Below are 19,751 nucleotides of genomic sequence, written 5' to 3'. Positions count from 1 at the left end.
GTTGTTTGTGTGTGTGTGTTCATCAGTTTTAAGCTTCATGATGTTTCCTGCTGTATTTTGTATTCAAAAGGGAGGATTGGACCCCCTGAGTTGATATCTGTTATTAATCTTCAACTCGCTTAAATTGTGGGGTTTCCAAGTACCTGATAGAGGGAGGTAAGTGATAACCCAACAACCCATGGCCAATTCTACATTGTTATCCATGACCTGTAGAGCTAACACTTGCTGAACTACTAGAGATTTTGGTAGCAATTTTGAAGAAGGGCCGATTAGTAAATCACACAGATATGGCTGTTTATTGTATTATCAAAATCCTCCAACGTAATAAACTAAATTGAACCCAGTAATGTCAAAACATAATCTAAAAGATGAGATAGTAGTACGTTTGCTGCATGCACCAAATTGTCATATCGGTCATTCACCTGAAAGGTTACCGGAACAGTATAAAACCTCCTGTCAATCTAATTCATATGCACCCCTTTCAGATCATATACTAAGAGAAACATGTCTTACGCCCGGTTAAATTTTTTGATGTCCCCTACCTGATCAACCTCCTCTCACCATCTCTCCTCTTCCCCCGCGACAATCACATTGCTTTTGATGAAGAAGAGGGGCTCTACCTACTTCTATTTCTACATCTGGGATCTAACTTGTATAATTGATAATAATAGAAACTGAACCATTGTGGCAAGGAAATTTTTTGGGGGGTGGGGGGGAAGAAAAAAAAACCAGAAATTGGAATTGAAATATTGTTTCATTCATCGATTCTGAGAAAAAGAAAGAAGCAAAGTTACATCAGTGATAAATAGGAAATTCATGAAAAATTACAATCTCCACCCCGTAATAGTGCACCCACATGTCTTCATCACCCAAGGACATGCAAAAAGGGTATATCAGAGGAAGAAAAAGGCTGGAGGCAGCTCTTTTATAGGACCGTAGAGAACGATAAGATCAGGGAGTTCCGTTACAGCCGATAGGCTTAGATAAAAAAAACATCTTCCTTCCAAAGATATACCCACAAACTCCTCCAATGCTGGTAGGGGGTTCACCCCTCCTGAATCTTATTTAGCAACTTTCACTAACCTTTTCCATGCACTGCTGATTAAGGCAAAGGTCATAGAAACATGGAATGTACAAACAGAGCAGCTCCAAATCTTTGCAAATACCGGATCAGTGTGCCATCCTTTCAACAGAGACCCTTGGCATAGATGATACGAAGAAGAGGGGAATAAAAAAATAAGAACTCTCCCACCAGTTGAAGCGTATCTCAATACTGGTTTAATGTTTCGGATGAAAAAAAAAGAGGAACCAATGATCAAGTTTTTCCCTTCTTTGGAACAAATATCTTTTGTCAGATTACTATTGTAGCAGAGCACACATGGCTAAAATAGCCCGAATCAAAGAAATATAGACCTGGCTAGTTCATTGCCAGACAAGTAAAGCTGTATGTCTATGAGCCAACAGAGTTACGCTGTTCAATTGAAGGAGAGGAGTCAGTAGAAAGCTCAAAATTGGTGCTTCCATCAGATCTTGTTTCTTGTGTTCCATCAGTTATTTTGCTGGTGGTCTCCATATTAATGTCCTTGTTACCTTCCTCAACCTCCCCTGCCTCTGCCTCTACCATTTCTTCATCCCCATCACCTGCCATACCTTCAACCCCATTTTGGATCGGATTGGAGAGACCTTGGGGATCTTGATTCCCATTGGCAGGTTCACTCAGCATTTGTTTCATCGATGGGCATGGATCAGTGGCCCTGGATAGAGTTGAGGTCACCGACAAATTCTACAAGTGGGGACAACATTAGTAAATTAGATTAACAAAACCACGCAAGTAAAAGAGAGAACAGGGGCTAACATGAACATTCACAACAAGAGAATCATTTTAGGCATAGAGGCTGAAATAACGTGAATTAAACAGTCTATGACAAAGGAAATGTACTTGCACTGCATGCTGAGACCTACCAAGGGAAGGTCCATGCACCACAAGAATCTACACCACACATTCCCAGCATGGTTTCTCAAGGTGTGTGCACCTGAGGAGCATAACATACAGCTAAGTGCATCCAACCCTGGCTCACTTGCCCAGGAAATCCTCAGCCTCCAGGATGCCAAATTCTTGTGTGTAAATGGAAAAGCCTCAATTTTTAATTTGTATTTACAGTATTTCCTGCAGGTGTCATGACAAGTTGCTTTTGTTGAAGGCACGGAAATGTGAATACATTAAATCAATATTTTAGCACTAACCCTCAGCAAGGAATTAAAAATTGACACCTACCCTGGATTATTTTGTCATTCCACAACAGTGACCCCTTTCAAATGATGACGATTCTCATCCTTTCTTCAAATCAATTGAAAGTTCATGTCAGGACTCTCAACGTAGCTGGCACATGATTATCCCAGTAAAGCAGGCCCCTGATGCTGAACTATTATTCTAAGGGATTAATTCAACAATGGGAAGAACTTCTGAAATGACATGTTTTGCGGATATTGAACTAGAAATACAGAAAAGATTCAATAAATCTGGATAATCTTTTATAGTGAGCTACACTAAGTCATTTGTACGGCATAAAGGAAATGTTCTACTTAGCATTGTGAACTATTGAGAAGCTAGAATCATATTCAATAGAAAGAGAGATTCATATTAACTCTCCGAGGAAACTTCTCCTGAGAAAGAAATAGAAGAAAAAGAAGGCTACAGTTTTTCAAGTAATGAAAAGGAATACGATCCTGAATAAATCGTTCTGTTATTCTTTTTCTGTTCACTTTTAGCACCCGGTGGGGATGGGTTAGGAACTAATTGGTTGCCAAACCTAATTTATATCACCATGTTATTGTCTAGAAACTATTGCAGTAACAAACTAATTAACCATCATATCATTTAATGCCATAGAAAAGAATATCTGAGTGCAATAGAGTTGTGAAAATAATCATTAGACAAAAGATAAGGTCCAAGGGCTCTTAACCAAATCAATTTATAGTAATCATGCAACTAACCTTTTCTAAAGCAAGAGCAAGCTTTGACAGGTTCGGATATATGCTCCATGCAGCAAGGAGAATCTGCTCAATGCCCAGGTAAAAAGAAAAACGAAAAAATCAAATATCAGTTAATATACATGGTAATTGTACAGACCAAAGTAATAAATACTTCACAGAAATGCACCCATAAAGCCACCCTAATATAGTAATATACAAAACACTAGCATCAAATCCTATAATTTCATGTGAAATTACTCAGAAATGTTATTTCCCACTTTTGAGTACCATTACTCGCAAATTATACTCATGACATGAAGCCAATCACTTCATTTCCAACAGCAAACAAGAATTTACAGCCATTTCTTTCTTTTTAATGCATGAAGCATACATTACCTCACAGAGCCTCTGAAGGGTGAATGGAGGACCTTCTATAAACCTATGGAGAGCTGCAAAACAGGAAAAAAATAATGCAATCATTCATTGCGAAACAAAAGAAGAATAAGAGCGCACACACACACTCTTTAGTGTTACTGTTACATGGACTCTCCTAGGTTGATGACATGTCCATGTCAGACATGTTGGATACTTGGATTCTGAAACTTGACAGATTCTTGGGGAACATTTCTATGCTTCATTTTCTTCTTGTTCTTATTTGTTGGGCATAAATAAACATAGTGTACAATGAACTTCATATTCTTCAAACAAAAGTTTGAAAGAGGCACAATAAAGATTATTTAATGTTTTCCATTAAATATCATTCTTGAGTGAACCTCTGAATCTCTGCTCTCTAAGCTTCTCAAATCAGATTCTCTATCCATGCAAAGCATGCACACACACACACACACAGCACATACTTTTATTTGATTCGCACACAAAAAGGAAAAAAGACTTATTCCTATCACCACATATTCTAAGAATATCAATTTATGCCATGGAAAAGCAGAGATTCATATGAAGCTTATTAGTAAAAAAGAAAGTACATGCAGACAGTGGATTGATCATAAACCGAGTTTACTTAAATTAAATTATTTGTTGCAAAATGAACATCTTTCAAAAGCAATAAGAACTACTTATCCCCTGATCCTGCATAGATTTGAGTGCAAGTCAAAACTAAGATCCACGAGAAATGCCATGACGAGCTAAAGAAAAGTTCAGAAGGGACTGGGATATCACAAAAAGAAAGTAATAGCATAAGTAATGTATTTGTAAACAAACAACTACTGGGTCAAAAGGATCTATAATATCTTAAATCACCCAATAACAACAGCATTGCTATAGATAAATTACCTTCTTTACCAGAAAGAAAGAGCATCCCAGTGCATGAGGCTCCCGCCACTGCAGGGTCTGGGAGGGGAAATGAACACAGCCTTACCCCCGCTTTGCAGTTTTGCGGAGAGGCTGTTTCCATGTTTCGAACCCGCAACCTGATGGTTGCAATAGCGCAACTTAACCATTGCGCAAGGCTCTCCCACTATGAATTACCCTTTTTACCATTATATTTATATTCCAGAATGCAATAAAATAAAGTAAATCAAACGCATTACCAGAAATGGTAAAAGATGAAATTTCGAAAAATACCTCCATCCAACCTTTTTACCAACTCTGCATGTGTTTCTCCCAACAAGGAACTCTGTTGATCATTGGCCATCTTTGCTTCTGGATACTCAGATAAGACCTTCGCATAGTCAATGAAACAAAGAATTAAGACAATCCATTCTGACTAAAGACTTAAAATACAATTCAACAATAAAAGAACATCCAAGTTCATCAGTGGAAGCTGGAAACTAACAGGCTGGCAGACCTGCCCATACCTGCTTCAGCTGAAAAGATAGCACACTCTTCAATGAGTACCAGTCATGCCTAAGGTGCAATAAGCAACATAAGTACTTCTAACATCAAATTTTCTGACACAAGTACTTCTAACATAAAATTTTCTAAACTTGGACAGGAAAGCATCTAGCTTTGAACTTAGAAGGAGAAATGCAGATATAGTGAGGAATTGGATGTTACCTACAAACTACATGAATAATAGAGTCAAAGATAGTGCTTTAACAGCCAAGGATCCAGAATTCAGTATTGTAGTGAGTAATACCGATCAAGATCTTCCTGAACTGGACAGTCTAGACCAAGGACCCACCCATCCAAATAGGAAAAAATAAGGATCAACAATCCTGCACTGTCCTAGTTCAGATCGTCCTTGTCCGATACCAATCCCATCTGGCAGTGTGGACAATCAATAATGAGTTTTAAAACCATGATAATTGTTATTTGAAAGAACTAACAAATATATGACCAGTCAACATGTTGCATCGAAGGATAGAAGAATGTTGAAATTACTATAAACCAATAAAGGGAATGCATTTTACATTCCATAATCTAGTTAGAGTGAAGGAGAAAAATATAACAATACTTTTTAAAACCCAACAGGTGGTTGACAAACCAAAGGATACCCAATGGAAACAGTTTGGTAATTGACCAAAGTGGATCAATCTAACAGTTGAGATTTAGGTAATGGATGTAAGGTAAGAAAGAAGAAGAAAATAGAAGAAGAAGAGAAGATGAAGAACTGGAGAGAAAGAGAATTCGGTGGGAAAGTTGTGTGTTAGAGAGAATGTCTCTCACACACCTATATTACTTCACTAATGAGAATAGAACAAATTACATACTCTTCCCTAGAGAGGCAAAAGGGAAAAAGGAGAATTACAACATAAGGCAACTAGTAAACTAACTAGTCCCTAAAATACCCTTACAATATATAAACTCTAACACTCCCCCTCAAGCTGGAGAATAAATATCATGCATTCCCAGCTTGCATAATAGGGTACCAAACTGGAGAGAAAAAAGTCCTTTGGTAAAGATGTCCGCCAATTGATCACCTGTCTTCACAAAAGGAGTGCAAATACAGCCAGAGTCTATTTTCTCCTTGATGAAATGCCGGTCCACTTCGATGTGCTTAGTTCTATCGTGTTGTACCGGATTGTGAGCAATGCTTATAACTGCCTTGTTGTCACAATAGAGCCACATAGGATCATTTGCAGCAAACCCTAACTCTTGAACTAATCGCTTCAACCATATAAGTTCACAAACTCCATGTGTCCTTGCCCTAAATTCTGCCTCTGCACTGGATCTAGCCACAACAGGTTGTTTCTTGCTTCTCCATGTAACCAAATTACCACCAACAAATGTGCAATAACCAGAAGTAGATCTTCTGTCTGAGATGGATCCAACCCAATCAGCATCTGTAAAGCCCTCTATCCTCAGGTGATCATGCCTGGCATACAATAGTCCATTACCTGGGGAGGACTTCAAGCATCTAAGTATACGGTATACAGCATCCAAGTGCCCATTCTTGGGGGCATGTATAAACTGACTCACAACTCCCACTGCATAAGAAATATCTGGGCGAGTCATAGATAGGTAGATGAGTTTCCCCACTAATCTCTGATACTTCCCTGCAGCAACAAGAGGGGGACCACAATCTTCTCCTAGTTTGTGATTTTGCTCAATAGGAGAGCTTGCTGGTTTAACAAGTCAAGAACAAACTTCCTTTGACATATGTTGATGCCTTTCTTGGACCGTGACACTTCAATTCCCAAAAAATACCTCAAGGGACCCAAATCTTTAATCTCAAACTGTTGAGCCAAGTAGGACTTCAGTCTAGCTAACTCAACACTGTCATTACCAATCACAATAATGTCATCAACATAGACTATAAGGGCTGTAATGGTACCATTACTACTCCGAGTAAATAAGGTATGGTCAGCTTGACTTTGAGAGTATCCATTCTTCAGAATAGTCTGCCTGAACCTCTCAAACCATACTTTTGGAGATTGTTTGAGACCATATAAAGCCTTCTTGAGGAGACACACCTTGCCTTCAGCTAAAGGGAACTTGAAGCCAGGAGGAGGCTGCATGTATACTTCTTCCTCTAAGTCACCATGGAGGAACGCATTCTTCACATCCAACTGGAATAGGGGCCAATCCCTATTGGCTGCCAATGATAAAAGAACCCGAATAGAATTGTGTTTAGCTACAGAAGCAAATGTCTCCTGATAATCAATCCCATATACTTGACTATAACCTTTGGCTACCAATCTTGCTTTGTACCTCTCAACTGCACCATCAGACCTATACTTGATTGTATAAACCCACATGCATCCGATTGAGACTCTTCCCCTGGGAAGATCTACTAATTTCCAAGTATCATTCTTCTCAAGAGCCATCATTTCCTCAGACATGGCTTGCTTCCACTTTGGGTCAGACATAGCTTCAGTGAGATTCCTGGGAATGGAATCAGAAGAAAGAGCAACAGTGAAAGCAAGACTTGTGAGAGAGAGAGCATCATAAGAAACAAACTGGGAAATAGGGTTAGTACAAGCTCTCTTTCCTTTTCTAACAGCAATCGGAAGGTCTAAATCAAAGGGAGGAGAAGGGATATCACCTGAATGAGGTCAGTGGAGCTCAGGATGAGGATCCAAAGAGGGCTCTTGGCAGGTCTTCTGTCCTGTATTATGCAACCCTTCACCTCTTTTGTATGTAATGTGGTAATCTTTCTGATTACCAAAACCATTTTCAACAACAACAGCCCCTTCTGTTTCATTGCTAGCATCATTACCTGAATGAGTATTAGTATCAACAACAACAACCCCTTCTTTGTGTTTCCCAATATCAAACAGAAACGGAGAAGTAGGCAAAGGTGGATAGAAAGGGATAAGCAACCTCTTCATTTCCACTATTCTCCCCCTGAAGAGGATGATGAGAAGAAGTAAAGAAAGGAATAGATTCAAAGAAGGTAACATCTTTGGAGAGAAATGTCCTTCTGGAAGAAGGATGGTAGCACTTATACCCCTTGGTAGAGGAGGAGTATCCAAGAAAAATACATTTGAGTGCTTTGGGGTCAAGCTTGGTCCGAGCACATTTATTGACATGGACATAGCAGACACATCCAAACACCTTAGGAGGAAGAGAGAAAGCAGAAGTCTGAGGAGACAACAAGTCTATAAGGGATTTGGAGCCAAGAAGTTTAGAGGGCATGCGATTGATTAAAAAGGCAGCAGTAAGAAGGGCTGCTGACCAAAAAGTCTTAGGAACATGCATGCCAAACAAGAGACTCCTAGTGATTTCCAACAGATGACGATTTTTCCTTTCTGCCACCCCATTCTGTTGAGGGGTGTCAACACAGGCAACTTGATGGATGATGCCATGATCAGTAAAAAACTGTTGAAGCCCCCCATACATATACTCCCCCCCTTTATCAGAGCGAACAATTTGAATGCGAGTATGAAACTGGGTACAAATGAGCTGATAAAAATTTTTAAAAGCATCATAAACATCACTTTTTTGTTTCATCAAGTAGGTCCAAGTGGACCTGGAATAGTCGTCAACAAAGGAAACAAAATAACGGTAGCCAGATAGAGAAGTAGTGGGAGATGGTCCCCAAACATCAGAGTGCACAATATGGAAAGGAACATCAGATCTATGACCATGATAAGGATAAGGAGAACGACAATGTTTGGCAAATAAATAGGGTTCACACTTAAACACATGGGAAGAAGGAATAGAAGAAAACAGGTGGGGTAATTTTGCCCTCATAATACCAAAAGAAGGGTGACCCAAACGCTAATGCCACAACATAACAGAGTCAACATTACTATTCTCATTACGCCCACATACATATGACTGAGCAGTCGTAAAAGAAGATGGACCTGTATTAAGAAGGTAGAGCCCCTTTTCCTCACGGCCTCTGCCAATTACCCTCTTTGTTACCAAATCCTGAAAAACACAATGAGATGGAAAGAAAATAACAGAGCAATTCAAGGATTTGGTTAGATGGCTCACAGATAGGAGATTAGTATGAAATTGAGGAACATGTAGAACAGAGTCAAGAGAGAGAGATAAAGTAACACAGACACTACCTTTACCAGAAATGGAAGAATAGGAACCATCAGCAACTCTAACCTTTTCCTGACCATAATAGGTAGAGTAAGAGTCATAACACTGAGAGATGCCGGTCATATGATCAGTGGCTCCAGAGTCAATAACCCACATAGAGGTAGTAGAAGAGCCAAATGTAGAGGCTTGTAAAGTGGAAGCTGGCAGTACACCAGTGTCTGTCTATAGTCCATATGGAGGTCGCATAGGTGTATCCTCAGTCAACAAGGTGCATGCTCTGGCTCCCCCTCTTCTGCTGCCTGGTATACCAGGGAGATAACCATGAAGTGTCCAACATCTCACTCGCGTATGTCCAAACTTCCCACAGTGGTCACAGTGGAACCTATCTCTGTCATTTTCTTAGGTTAGGCCCTGGCCTTTTCCACCAAGAATTGACAAAATGTAGGAATGACCAAAGAAAAGGAAATGATACTCAAATCCAATGGGGAGTATATTCTCAACCTAAAAAGAAATTTTCAAATACTGGTAATTGCAGTCCAGGTAGCAAACCAAGCTAATACTTCAACAATATCCAATTCCACCATATGCTTCAAAGTGTAATGGCATCATGCAACAACACGAGAGACTCAAACAACACACCTCACCAACACCAAGTAGCTGAAAGTATCATATACCATCTAGGTTGGTAGCTCCCTTCTTCACCAATAGCACCTTCTATCCATTATAAAACAAACCATAATCTTGAAACAATATAACTCAGTAAGTAAAACCCATCAAAAGGTTCAATACAGTAGTATATCACAAAACAGTCATTATTTCAACAACTGGCAGCATTATAGAGCATCACAGTTTGGAGTAGCAGAGAAAGAGGGCTAGATATCACCAGCTGAGCCTATATAGGCTTGAAAGTAGACTCCAAGGCGACTCCACAGGACCTGATTTCATCTCCAACTGACCTTGGATGAAGGAGAAACAAGAAAAACTTCCCGAGAGCGAGTTCTGTGCGCAGCATAAAAAGTGAGTTGCGGACTTTGGGCTTTCCTCCTTTGCAACCAATGTTTTGGGGGCTTGAAAGGGGACCCTAGGGCGACTCCAATGGGCCAGGTCCAAGCTTCAACAAAGCCAAGATGAGGGAGAACAAGGGCTGTTTCAGAAAAAGGAACAGTAATTTCTCGGATTATTGTTCACGGAACAGTATTCTGGGTTATCTTTCATTGATTTGGGCTTCAAACAGCCAAGTCTTCACATGAAGACCTATCTTAGTGCTTCCATAGGCTTCATCAAGAGATATGGCATAATGTCTTCAAAGTTTTCACATATCAGCCTCTTCCTTGGAACCCCTTTGTAACCTAGGGTTCCAAAGAGAGGGAAAGGAGGTAGAGAGCTTGGAGGACGACTCTCAAACCAAAAACGGAATGTGCTCTAATACCAAGTTGAGATTTAGGTAATGGATGTAAGGTAAGAAAGAAGAAGAAAATAGAAGAAGAAGAGAAGAAGAAGATGAAGAAATGGAGAGAAAGAGAATTCGGTGGGAAAGTTGTGTGTTAGAGAGAATGTCTCTCACACACCTATATTACTTCACTAATGAGAATAGAACAAATTACATACTCCTCCCTAGGGAGGCAAAAGGGAAAAAGGAGAATTACAACATAAGGCAACTAGTAAACTAACTAGTCCCTAAAATACCCTTACAACATATAAACTCTAACACTAACAACATCAGCTTATATCATTTATGGAAGCCAGTTCATAGTTATCCTTCTTCGGTATGACAAGTTGGGTGTCAAATAGCAATATCAAGCAGTATATCCAAAAGCTGGTTTTAACTTTTAAGAGACTTCTCAAAGACATATAGGAGAGATGCTAGATACCCTCAAGATGCGCTTTGATACACATGGATATGCTAATGACACATGCAAAAGTAGTGATTTTAAGCATTGTGCACCATAAATAAGTAATAAATAGTGATATCCAATCAATGAAAGGTTATCTCTTTCTTCGCAACATCTCTGTGATTCGAATCTCCATTGGCAAGTCAATTCATAGTTATCCTTTTTTGGTATGACAAGTTGGGTGTCAACTATCAGTATCTGTATCGAAATTTTGTTTTGCACAGACGTCTCAGAGACATATAGGAGAGATGCTAGATACACTCAAAATGGATTTTGATACACATGGATATGCTAATGACACATGCAAAACTAGTGGTTTTAAGTATTATGCACCATCAATAAATAATGATATCCAACCAATGTCAGGTTATCTCGGCCTTCACAGCATTCTATGTGATTCAAATCTCCATTGGCAAGTGCAATATCAAACCAACTAATAAGTAATAAAAAGCAATTAAGCAAAAAAAATTGAAAAAGAAAAATCTGTTTGCATATTAGGATACTTGCCTAAAATAACCCCTAAAGGTCCAAACCAAACAAGCAATTTGTAAGTATAAACATACTACTAAGTATTAAATAACATACATGAAGTATATACACATTAACCATACTAATACTCTACTACTAACATATTAAACAAGCATGGAGTGGTATGTAACTATTAAAAATTACTTAGCAACAAGAAAGAAAGACCAAGATTCAAGCCAAAAAATAGATTTTAATATACTTCAACCGTTCAACCCCCACTTTGATATTCGATCTCCATTTTGATAAGCTTTAATGCAATTTTTCTTGTTAAACACTCCTAGGTTGTTTTTTAATGTAAATAGGATCCATGTAGGATTTTGCCAAAAAATACGAGTAGGAAGAATTTTTCTTCCAAAAACTGGTTTTGGCAGCCTATGATAAAATAGGAACATGTAATGATCAGTCTAGCATAGAAGAAAGGAAGGAGGGAACACGAGGAAGAAAAGAACGTCTTCCGAACGGCTAGACTAGATTAGTCTAACCATTAGGGCAGCATGTTTATTTATAATATAAACTTTGCATAATTAAAATAAGGATGATAACCCCTAATGGCAACTAAGGAAGGCACTTGTGAAGAATTACAAATAACCCCCTGACTGGAAAAATATAATAACAAAATAGCCCAACAATATATTCTCAACACCCCCCTCGAGCTTGGAGCACATGTATCCTAGGCTCTAGCTTGAAACAAGAAGGATCGATATAACCAGCAGAACCCAACTTGAACAGATATAACTATAGAAGCCAGTAGTCAACAACAACTGAACCAAAGGAAATACTCCTTCCTATTGCAACACCAACATAAGCACATCAACCATCAGCACAGTAGTAAAGAAAAACCTTCATGACGAAGAAATCCAGATAACCATATGAGTGGCAGAAAATACCAGCCGCAGGCCAGAATATAGCATCAACAGCAACAATAGTAGCAAAAGCTAAAAAAATAGCAGCAGGGGAAGATGAATAAATCATTGTTGCAGACCAATAATCTCCAATACAGACACAATAAAATAATCTTCAAGAGGAAGACACAGGCAATAATCTCCACGAATGAGACATAGGCTAATGACCTTCACGAGGAAGACAGACTGTCAATCTGCATAAGCAGACAGAGCAAGGCAGGGCAAATAATCTTGACAATGCGAAAATAATCTTTACAACCCAATATCTTGGGCCAGGCAAATAATCTTCACGATATATCTCAATATATCTTCAAAAAACTGAATCCTCACTAAATCCTCAACACTCCCCCTCACATGTAGCACTACATGTGAACAAATAATGCAGGGAAGACAACAAAGAATAACCCAACATTATATTGCAATAACAACTAGCATCAGCAACAAATAAACCACATAACCAAGAACAGATGCAACAAATAAGAGACCAGATATTTCAGATTGAAACAACTCTGAACAAAATAATCTTCAATAATAACAACAGCAAAATACTCACAAGATGAAGAAATAGGGCAGATCAACCAGAGCAGCAATCGCAATAGCATCAATAGCAGCACGGATCGTATCAAAGTAGATCATAGACAGCAATCTCTAAGAAACTATAGCAAACAGCAAGCCAAACACATCGCAATAGTATAGAAACAATATCATAGTAGCAGAAACAAGAACTTGAAACTCCCAAATAGCCCAGGGTGACATCTGGCGAGTTTCTGCAGACATCGCATGAAGGCCAAGGGATATAATTCAGGGTTCGAAAACCCTGATTTGGATCATCTATGGGCCTACCCAATCAAGCCAAGAGGAACAAAATAATGGGAAATCTGTAATTACTTCAATGTTTACAAAAGGGAGTGGCAATTTGGTAATAAAGAGAATCTTCAAACAGTTGTTTAGGGTAGTGAATAGGAAAGGATATGAAGGGTATTACTTATTAAAGAATAAGGGTGGAGTTGGCAATTAAAATAAAATTAAGGGTAGAATATGAATAAGAGATGAAGGGGGAGGGCCCTTTTTTTTTTTTTTTTTTTGGGAGGGGGGGGAGGGGCAGATAGAGATTGTCTTCAACCTCACGATTCTGCAGAAAATAGGACTTGCGATTTAGAGAACTCTTCTAATAGGAGTTTGAATCGAAATTCCAGGTTTATGCGACCAGTCCATAACCTTCTGGATTCCAACCATCGAATTCATGAACAACAATCTAAATGTACAGGGAAAAAAATCTTGGAAATAAATTCCAGTGGTAAGAACAGTTTCAGACTTGGCCTCAGGTTAATAGCTCACAGCTGGGTGATCTGGAAGAGATGAGACTATAGGACTAAAGTCGCCCCTAGGTGAAGGATTCAGGAAAATAGGAAACAGGACGAGAGAGATCTAATTCTCACTTGTTGTACCAGTGCTAATGTCAGAACAGATCAACTACGTCAGGACATAAAATAGAAGAAGACCAACGAAGGAAAAGAATGAAAGGAGACAGGAGAGAGCAGCGACACATACACAACTCACTCAGCTGCAGTAAACCGATTACAGAAAATCCCAGATTTGCAGAGAATCAGCAGAAACCCTTTCAGATCACTAGACAGTGCAATAGGACATCAAAGGCAATAGCATAGCACCAAAAACAGCATTACTTTTGTAGTAGGAGACATCATAATCATTAAACCCTGTTTTTATATTGATTCAACAAGGAATTACATCATGGATAGAATAAGAACAATACAGCACTAGGTGCACACCACAACGAAGAATCCTAAAAGGGACTCTCAACAGTGGAGAGAAAAAAAGATTGTAACCCATTGATCAAACCCGCTTAGATACCATGTGACAAAATAGGAACATGTAATGATCAGTGCAACATAGAAGAAAAGGCCATCCATAAGCATGTTTATTTATAATATAAACTTTGCATAATTACAAGCAAGGATAATAACCCTAATGGCAACCAAAGACAGAACTTATAAAGAATTACAAATAACCCCCTGACTGGAAAAGTATAATAACAAACCATCCCAGCACTATATTGTCAACAGGTTCGATAAATTTTGTATATAAATTTTATGAATCGGTTTTGTTTCGTATCAACGTGGCCAATCTCAAAATGTATCAGACCGATGCAATCAACATGTATTGAGATTTGACACCTTGTCGAGAACTAATTTATTATCACTACATTATTATCTCAACAATCCATCTCTTATTAGACATAAACTTAGCTTCCTAATAGAGACGCCACTTCAACTTCTTAAAATTTTGAAACTACAATGTATTACCTCATTTACTGAAGTTTTTAAAACTTGAAGGATGAGATCATCTATTAGTAATTCAGTATAATTTGTTACGCTACATAGACAATAGTATTTTATAATGTGACTTCTACATCCTCTACTGCTCAAGGTTCATTTAACATTATCCATAATTTTACTAATATCATAAGAAAACGTTTCGTGAAATCTATAACAAACTTTCTGTAATGAAATCATGAGTCTTTGAAACTTTTGATTGAATGCCACTCCTCATGATATTCAAATCCAATTTGACTTTGCAAACATTTGACACATGCATGTGCCACCATCAGGGAGATGATGTATATCCCTTTGGGTAAGTGGCCCATTCCTATTTCAGGACATGGACAGATTATGAACCCAATCTAGACCACCCCCTAGTATGAAAGGCAATAGTCTGACCACATGAGTGTTTAACTGTATGCACCCATCCTTCAAAATGTAATGGTCATTTTTGTTATCGTCTTCAGCTGTGTGGTAGAGAGGGCAGTGTCCAATTTCCCTGTCCACATCAGCTGTATGTTCCTACATGTAATTAATTCCCCTCCCCCACACCATTTTTAGCCACATTCACGCAATATGAAAATCCAGATTATGGATCTAGATGCAAGCATGCCTAATGACCAAATATGTGATTAGATCTGAGATAAAGGAAGCAACTATGTTGTTAAGGGAAGAAATCAGATAAATGGAAGGGTAGGGAAACGAGATGAGATCGATCTTCTTGGGAGGAAGAAGAGAGAGAAGAGAAGAGAAGAAATCAGGCTGTATGCACTACTCAACAACACCAAAACTAATTTAAAAAAAAAAGCATCCAGTGGACAAGGCTCCAACTACTGCAGGGTCTAGGAGGGGCAAATGTAAACAGCCTTACCCCCGCTTCGCGGAGAGGCTGTTTCCATGTTTCGAACCCGGAAAACTGATGGTTGCAATAGCGCAACAAAACTCTCTCAAAAAGAAAATTTTCATATTCTTTATTCAAATCAACTGTAATTGATGGGATGTATGTTATATATATGAAGACCTTCTAAAATTCCTAATTTGATTCATAAAAGGACTCCTAATCACTCTAACACACTCAATAAAGTAAATAAACTCCAAACAGAACTCTATCTAGCTATTAAGTATTCTAAATTAACCCAAATATTTAGTTTAACTACTACTCCTGTGTTTAACTTTATCCCCACATATGGGCTTATAAATAGGCCCATTACAATGAAACCCAAAAAAAATAAAAGACCCAACCTATAATATAGCTACCCAAAGGTCAATTTCAGCCAATTGAACTGCCAACAGCACCTTATGAGCCTCCCAAGCTTGGATATAGGACTCCATACGGGATTAACACCTAATGCAACTGCATCACGCATGACCCACACACACACACAGAGTTACATGGGAACCCCATATAAGACAATATATTTAGTTAGTATGAACCCAGAACCTCCACCATAAAGTGGGTGCATATTCTTACCAGTCCAAAATACCCAATTTGTGGCTAGTCTAGTAACAAACTAGCTATAAATTAAAAATACCATTCCAGCACCAGCCACTCACTCCAAAGGCTGCAGGGTGGAAAGCACCCTATCTATGATCCATCAGATGGCAGAAATCAACATATCAAACTAATGATTGAGCAAAGGGATCTCCCACATGGTCTCACCTTTTAAATTTTTTTGGCAGGGGTACTCATGGGGTCAATTGATTGAGTGTCAAAGATTAAGCAAAACATGGTACTGCAACAATATAGACTAAGCATCATCCAGGGGCATAACTGCCTAGACCATGTAGGACCTTTTCAACAGTTCAAGAGGTTCAGAGAAGCCTGCAAACACAAGATCTCAATAGCATAAGGAAAGGAAACATACCAAAACTTTCCAGTGGTTGCAATGACTTCCAGTATCTCTCTAACTTCATCAGTGGTCTCCCTATTTTTTGCCTCATCCCTTTTATGCCAAAGGCAATAAAACATTAATAACATAGTGAATAAAAGTAAGTAACTTGCAGAAAAAAACAATCTTGAACAGTTAAGCATTTAAGTGCAGCATAATGACTGATCTTCCACATTCTGGAACTTAACTCCAATGGGTGCTTTATAGGGAACTTTGGTCCATCCAGGATTTTGTAGGCGTCCACAGAGAGTTATGGTGCCTAAATTAACTCTCAGCTTCATCCTACTACAGCAGAAAATACATTCAGACCAAATATCACAACCACTTTACCCTCAGGCTTGCCTATTCTAGTGGCCTTACAAGTTTGGAAATCATGGGAAATTCAACTATTTCCATGGCAGGCAGTAGTCAGGATCCAGTGGACCTTGGAAATTGTCCCATCTCATCGTAGAGGCTCAGTCCCAAGCACCCTCCATGAACATCTCATTCATGTGGATACGGAGACCCAGATCAAGCAAAATCCTTCCCAATTAACACTTGGGATTCAAATGATGACAGATCAAATTCTACTTTTACACTTCCACATTTACAATTCCAATGTAGTAGCCATGATCAGTTGGCAGGTGACTGTTGTTGTGTTGTTCTTAGAGTGTTTGTCAATTTGGTTCTCTATTATTTTCCCCTTCTTTCTAATGAAATATTTGTCAGTAAATTGTTTTTAAAAGTATATAGATATATATATATATTAAAAAAAAAACAACTGAGGGTTATAGGACGGTAACCATAACACAAAAGCAAAAGATGAATATACTTTCAGGAATGATCTCTTAGATTCACTCAACTGAACTGACAGCTCGAAGTCCATAAATGAGTGTCATCTTCTTAACTCAAGAAAACATGCCTGTCCAGTTATATAAATGATTAATATAATTTATACACTGCCAGCTGAAGGATGAATTGAAAACTGCCGAAGATTTCCAAATTGGAGAAAATAGAGTTAAGAGTATGCAAAACAGCAAGTGTCACTGGTGATCATGTGCACCCCAAAAGCACAGAAAAATAAATTTTCATCTCAAAATCAAAGATGTATAGCCTTGATGGGAGGACAGTTCAGCATGGAAACAAATCTCTAGGTCTCGGTTTCGCAGACTTCCGAGACGAGTAAACAATGTACTCTAAAAAATACCTGGTTTCGATCGGTACCGACTGGTTTCAAGCATGTTTCGACTGAAACAGTAGTTTCACTCAAAACTTGGTTGAACCAGCCTCTTATAATACTAAGTTGTGATCGAAACTTTCCCATTTCGCAAGATTTCAGTAGAGAACTCCCAGGTTTCGCAGGTTTCGACTAGGGGAGGCTGATTTTGGCCCAAATCCTCGCATTTCTTCGCGTAACTTCGACGGATCTTGCATCTAAGAGCTGTATCAAGCATCCTAGGGTGGTGTTTGAACCTTCAATCTCAAACAGTATCTTCGGGTATCTATCCCAGCCATGTGTGCCAACTCCACCTTCTTACAGTCTCAGTGAGCCCTTCCCGAAATTGGGATATCTCATACAAGTTGATGATGGGGCTTATCAATGGGCAGTTATAGACTATCAGAACAATTGGGCCCAAAACATGTCATGGGATACATATGTGGTGCATTCAGAGGAACGGCTCCAACATCTTTAGTGGTACGTAGTCTCGGTGAGTGTTGTATAATTTATGTTTTATTTGGTTAAGATGAATTATTTTGTTTTCAAGTACTTTAAGACTTAAAGAACTTGGTATTTATAATATGGCTAATGTTACACTGTAGCGTACACTAGTAAACTTGGGTCAATAACCACAAATACCATTTTGAATTTTTTTTATTTTTTTTTTATTTTTTTTTTTTTTTATTTTTTTTTTTTTTATTTTTGTGAAAATAGTTCGTGCATTGTGTTTAGAATGTCAAAAATAGTTTTATGCCAAAAATCAGACCTAAAAACCCTTTCTGGGCCTCAAAACCACAGTCTCAAGTTGTCTGGGAAAAAGTACCTACCTTCAACTAGGTTTCGACTAGTTTCGACCATATCTCGGTTTTTGGCTGATCGAAACTGAGATTTAGAGAACCTTGCAGTTCAGTGAGAGGGAAATAGAGAAAGGAATGCAAATGAATAGATGATAACCTTGTAAAGAATCCAGGTTATTGAATGCAATAAAATTTGCGAGGTTTAACATAATAACGTTACATCATAAGACAGTATTAAAGAAGAAATGAGCATCAAGCAAGAAATAGTACATACCCGTGACTTGAGAGATGTTTATCAGGATCTTTAAATTGATAATTCAGGGCATTAGAAGAAAATGATGAAGACTGAGAATTTTCTGTTGCAGTCATTTTCATTGAACCTCCACCCTGCCACCTGCATGAGAGGATCAGATATACGATAATTATATATTCGACATTTTCTTTTTTTTTTAAAAAAGTATTATAAGATATGGCATGATGAAAATAGTTCAACAACCGATACCGCAATATCATCGTTTTCAATTGAACATGTAAAGCACTCTATATTTTATTTTATTTTCCTTGGGAATCATATTAGGAATGTCAACAACCAATACCTCAATATCATCGTTTTCAATTGAACATGTAAAGCACTCTATACTCTATTTTATTTTCCTTGGGAATCATATTAGGAATGTCAGGTTGCTACCCAGCACTCTGAAAATGTGTAGTCCATCAACACTTTAAGTATGGATCCTGAAAATTCACTATTTCTAGGGTGTTTCTGGAAGTGAACACACAGAAGCGTATCCTGAATGCAGTGATAAATGACCCATTTGTTAACTATGATTGGAAGTGATGAGACCCATATCATTCAGAAAAAACCAATCCCACTTACTCTTGGTGCTTATAGTTTATAGGTGTAACGTACAGGGCACACACAAAATGGATTTCAACAAGAATTTCTCGAACTGACAGAAATTCCAGAAACAATGTTTCCAGAAATTTTTTGGGTATGAGCACGGTGGTGAATCTAGCAATATTTGCCATAGTTGCATTAGTGTACTTAAATTAAAGTCAGTTTGTCTTCTTAAGCCCACAAAGGAGCACACCAGCTCAACCAGAACAAACACGTACGTAGCACAGATACAAATTCAGTAGAAACCAGGGTTACGAGCCTAAAAGAAGGAATCTTGACCATAAACTTAAACCAAATCCATATTACCCAAAACACACCATTACATGCAACATAATAAGCTAAACCTTCTGACGCCCAAATCATCTAATGAGAAGGAAAAGAAGAGAAAAAACTTTGCAAGTTCATAGTCTTCTTAAATACACAGAACCCAACCACAAATC

The 19,751-nt window shown here is 38.3% G+C and overlaps 1 protein-coding gene across 1 annotated transcript; it reads right to left on the bottom strand.

Moving 5' to 3' along the window:
- Positions 1 to 1,450: 1,450 nt before the first annotated feature.
- On the bottom strand, positions 1,451 to 19,442 carry LOC122659526 (serine/threonine-protein phosphatase 4 regulatory subunit 2-like). The gene is made up of 8 exons (XM_043854631.1): positions 19,291 to 19,442; positions 18,688 to 18,807; positions 16,395 to 16,472; positions 4,788 to 4,836; positions 4,555 to 4,651; positions 3,370 to 3,422; positions 2,995 to 3,057; positions 1,451 to 1,783 (listed from the first exon to the last, which is right to left on the bottom strand). Exons 1-8 carry the CDS (start codon positions 19,440 to 19,442, stop codon positions 1,451 to 1,453), a joined length of 945 nt encoding a protein of 314 aa, XP_043710566.1.
- Between the last annotated feature and the right edge of the window lie 309 nt (positions 19,443 to 19,751).

This window comes from Telopea speciosissima, chromosome 4, assembly GCF_018873765.1.
Source record: "Telopea speciosissima isolate NSW1024214 ecotype Mountain lineage chromosome 4, Tspe_v1, whole genome shotgun sequence".
In the NCBI taxonomy this organism is placed as follows: Eukaryota; Viridiplantae; Streptophyta; class Magnoliopsida; order Proteales; family Proteaceae; genus Telopea; species Telopea speciosissima.
Note: the sequence above shows the minus strand (reverse complement) of the source record. Positions and strands in the feature narration are given on the sequence as shown.

Coding starts and splice junctions, on each gene's coding strand:
- LOC122659526 (XM_043854631.1), bottom strand. CDS start 19,442: ATGGCAAATATTGCTAGATTCACCACCGTGCTCATACCCAAAAAATTT. Junction 4,652..4,787: donor TATCTTTTCAGCTGAAGCAG/GTATGGGCAGGT, acceptor GACTATGCGAAG/GTCTTATCTGAGTATCCAGA. Junction 3,058..3,369: donor CCCTTCAGAGGCTCTGTGAG/GTAATGTATGCT, acceptor GGCATTGAGCAG/ATTCTCCTTGCTGCATGGAG.